The 4,519-nt window shown below is 30.8% G+C and overlaps 1 protein-coding gene across 1 annotated transcript; it reads left to right on the top strand.

Annotated features, from left to right (window-relative positions):
* The first annotated feature begins 504 nt into the window (after positions 1 to 504).
* LOC112500801 (EG45-like domain containing protein) lies at positions 505 to 1,321 on the top strand. The gene is made up of 3 exons (XM_025104385.1): positions 505 to 664; positions 746 to 1,022; positions 1,113 to 1,321. Exons 1-3 carry the CDS (start codon positions 556 to 558, stop codon positions 1,117 to 1,119), a joined length of 393 nt encoding a protein of 130 aa, XP_024960153.1. The 5' UTR covers positions 505 to 555; the 3' UTR covers positions 1,120 to 1,321.
* The last annotated feature ends 3,198 nt before the right edge of the window (positions 1,322 to 4,519 follow it).

The following is a 4,519-nucleotide window of genomic DNA, read 5'->3' on the forward strand; positions in this document are numbered from 1 at the left end:
TATACGACATTTGTTTTTATAGGACAAATTTTCAAATAGTGTCCTATAAAGTTGATAATGAGACAATTTATAATAAAAGTGTCCTAAAAAACTTATTACGACGTCAAAAAACGTCATATAAACTTATTACAACACCTTTAGATAAGACACTTTATTTTTTGGTCCTATAAACTAAATCCTATAAAGAGGTCTATTAAGACATTTAGAATTTGGAAGTGTCCTATAAACCCGATTTTATTGTGATGATGATGAAAATCCTACAAACTAATTACCACATATTTCAAATGACATTTATAAAATTAGAGCAATATATCACCGGTGATGTAGAACTCGAGAAACCGATCTAATATTACATCGTTATCCGCTTCCTTTGACTTCGTAATGATTTGTATTTTGTTGAATACATTCAAGAAAATTCTTGCATATGATTTCATCATATAATTAAGCCTTCAAGTTAGGTATTTTTTTCAGCTATAAAAGGAAAGCCCTCTGGTGCTTCTCCTCACCAAATTAAGTAAACAATAACAATTCACATACCAAGGTTTCCCAAAAAAGATGGGTTTGATGGCTAGAGCTTTTATCTTAATCGGCATGGTTGCATGTCTAACCTCGGTTGCTCACGCCATTGATGGCCAAGCAACTTTCTACACCCCTCCCTATGTTCGTAAGTATAATGTCATTTAGGTTAAATCAATTTCATCTACGTTCACTTAGCTTAACTTGAGTTTTTGTTTGTGTTTTGTAGCATCGTCATGTTTTGGTTTCGAAGATCGTGGTGTCATGATTCTAGCAGCAAATAGTGGTTTGTTCAATAATAGAGCTGCATGTGGGAATAGGTATCGCGTGACTTGCACCGGTCCAACCAATGGAGGTGTTCCACAACCATGCACGGGTAGAAGTGTTGATGTTACGGTTGTAGATCTTTGTCCAGGTTGTGCGGGCAATCAAGTTGATCTGTCCCAAGAGGCATTTGCTGTGATTGCTAATACGGATGCCGGAAGAATTAACATTCAATATAACCAGTAATTACGTTTAAAACCTTGTTTTCCTTTTCTTTGAATTATTATTTGCTTGAATTTTTAGCTAATTTTGGATTATTTTTTGATTTTCAGGATCTGATTTTAAGATGCAAGATATCAATAAAGAAGTCTCTCTCAATAAGGACACTGTAGCCATGCTTGTGTATGTCTCATGACATGTGTTTGTTCATTGAATAAAATTGAAGTGTTTAATTTCATAATTTGAAATATTGTATTTCTTCATCCATTTGGGTGCTTTTTTTTATAGCATGAGACGATATGTCGATACACGATATTAGTGATACGAGGCGTTTCGACCTAATTACTAAACACGATATTAGTAATACGATATGCCTTATTTAAATTTTGAATGCTTATGGCCGATTTAAGGAATGAAATCACGATTAACCCAGTAAAAATCAAAGTACTCTAAGAAGGGGCGCTTCTAGTTCCGTCGGTGCTAGAAACAATTTTTTTTTTTTCAAAAAAACCCGCTAAACCATGCATAAAGGTTTTGTTTCACACGATTCAACCATTTGAGCTGATAAATGGCCAGTTTGGTATTATAAAATGCAAGAAATATAGGGTTTTGAATGTTTTAAAAGTAATTATTGATAAAATCCCGTTAATTTTATAAATTAGATTACCAAAAGGTTTTTACCCGACAGACAATTTTGCCGGGACCATGAAACGACCCTGAAATCCAAACTGTAGATGGGTAGTCAATTTGTAAAAGACAACGTTACAATTTGTCATTAAATGAACATCAAAAAAATGTAGTAACATAAAGCATAATTTGCAAGTTTCTTTATAGTTAGACTTTAAAATAAATATTAAATAAGACTATCATTGAAAAAAGAAAAAAGGGCATTTGAAAAACATGCACAATATCATCAATTGCTTGCTTGTAATTATAATCGAATTAATTATAATCGTTTATTTTTGCTTATAATACAATTTTTTTTTTGGATCAATTATATGTCAAATATTCAACTATGAGAGATAATCAACTTATTTGTATAAGATCTTATTTTTGTTATTTTTTGATACTTTTATACGTGAGAAACGTCTTTATTAAATCTTTATCCATACAGACACCATTAAAAAAGCAGACTTCCACCGACGAACGACAATTGGACAGAATTTTCCACAACAACAGAATTTTCCATCGAAAATCACCGATGGATTTATGGCGGATCACCAACGGCATGATCAAAAATTGACTTTCACCTATATTCGTTGACTTTCGTTGGTAATCTATCAAAAATACAAAAGAATTAAAATTTTAAACTGACAAATTTACTAAGGGATTACCGGAAGACCTTAATTTAATATTTAATGAAATAAATTACATTGATAATTTTGATCAATTTTCAAAAAATTAAAAAACTTGAATAAATTTATTCAATTTTAAATAAAAATACCAGGTAAAATTGTCGACAAAATTTATTTAATTAAATAAATTACATCAGTATATTTAATCAGTGTATACAAAAAAAAAAACATTGAATAGATTTATCGATTAAAACCTCTCAATTTTTCAATAGTACAATCGTAAAAAACATCACATACAAATCAATAAACGCATAAAAAAAATATTTCAATCTTGAGTCTTTGGCATATATGTTCTCGTCAGTAATGCTTTTTCCCATGACATTTTTTTCAAGGGACTTCACCAACGGATGTAGCAACGGGATACCGATATATTCTTCCTTCGATAAAAGTTAGTTGTTTTGTATGATAAGTGTCCTAGCCACAATAACAAAGTTACGCTACTTTAGAGTTGCAAAATTATATGACTTAGAGTTGCAAAATTGTATAATTGTTTCTTTTGCTACTTCTCATGAGTTTGCTGTTGCTTTGTTTGTATTTGTTTCAACCCGACCAACCTAACAAACCCAACCCGATCCATACAATTTGGGTTGTGTTGCACTTTTAATTGGGTCAGATTGGATTAAGATTTTTTAAACCGATTGGATTGAGTTGTTAACAGGGGCCGGATGGCCATAGGGCCTTTAGGGGACTTGGCCATGGTTTGTTTTTAGATAGAGTGAATCATCTCCAGTCCATTAAGGTTTTAAGTATAAAATTCTTTTAGGGTCTCCACTATTGTTGAGTCTGTCCATTTGTGTTCCGTCCTGGTTGTTAAAGTGTCTTCAACCGACCAACCCAACCTGTAAGGACCCTATAACACATATAATACAGCATTTTAAAACAAAATACATATTATTTTTAATAAACCGATCTCAAATATTTTATTTATTATATGTGCATAAAACAATATTCTCTTATCATATTTTTTCTATTGTTTTCTAGGGTTTCTTTTGGGATTAATCGAGGTAGACCAAACATCCGTGATTAACAAAATATAATCCATAATGACGCATCATCATTGACGACGATGCATCGACGCCAAATTAGTATCTATGCATGCGTGGTCCATCTGTATTCGACATCGGATAATTTTGTTAACGAACTGTCCTACATTTTCATTCTTGGTGGCTGTCTACTAAAATACAAACTACTCTTTAGTTATCATCATTATTTTGACAACTTGCAAAGAACGTTCAAAATCTTAGGTCGAAGAGATTGTGTGCATGATAATAGTAATGATGCCGTAGTCAACACTGCAAAAAATAGAGGACTTGTTTAGGGGGCACATGACTTCCGAAAGTGGCTTCTTTTCCGCGTATATATTATTATTATTTTAATAAATAGTAAATGGTTTTAGGATATAATCCTATAAATAAAAATAAAAGTCAAATTAAAGATGCAGTTTTTATCCTTTTTTTTTTGAATTATCTACAAAATCGTCAAGTTTGATGATTTTCTTGATCTCCTCCCTCAATTTCTTTCGTTACAAATTACTCCTTGTCCTTGATATTTGCAATTTGTTTTGGATTCTTCTGATCTTCTCTCATACTAATGGTCATTATATTCTTGTGTTAACCATAATCAATAATCTTGTTTATGTATGTGTCTATATATATATATATATATATATATATATGTGGAAAAGATTTCCTGAGAACTTAAAAGAAAAAAGAACTTGAGAATCATAAAAATAGATGAAAGAATTCATCAAGATGAATGTAAAATTAATAATAATTAAGTAATAGCTATATATATATATATATATATATATATATATATATATATATATATATATAGGGGCTGGTTCAAATAGAAACTAATCATATGGTACAAACTATGTGAACCGATCCTGATCGTTCATTTTATCATCAAACGGTTATTATTAAATGAGATTAAATAAACAATAATTTAATTAATGTATTAATTGATATGTGTATGAACAATTGTTCAAAGGGTAAATTGGTCAAATGGTCATTATTAAATGAGTATTAAAAAATAATCAATTAATCATTAAATTAATTGGGCTGCTTATGAACAATTGTTCACAGGGTATTTTGGTAATAAATCCTTACGCATCGTGAACCCGATATTCTCCAGCCGATTTGTAACCTACGATCGATTATGAA

The sequence above is a fragment of the Cynara cardunculus genome (assembly GCF_001531365.2).
Source record: "Cynara cardunculus var. scolymus isolate 2C chromosome LG 17, CcrdV1, whole genome shotgun sequence".
Lineage (NCBI taxonomy): Eukaryota > Viridiplantae > Streptophyta > Magnoliopsida > Asterales > Asteraceae > Cynara > Cynara cardunculus.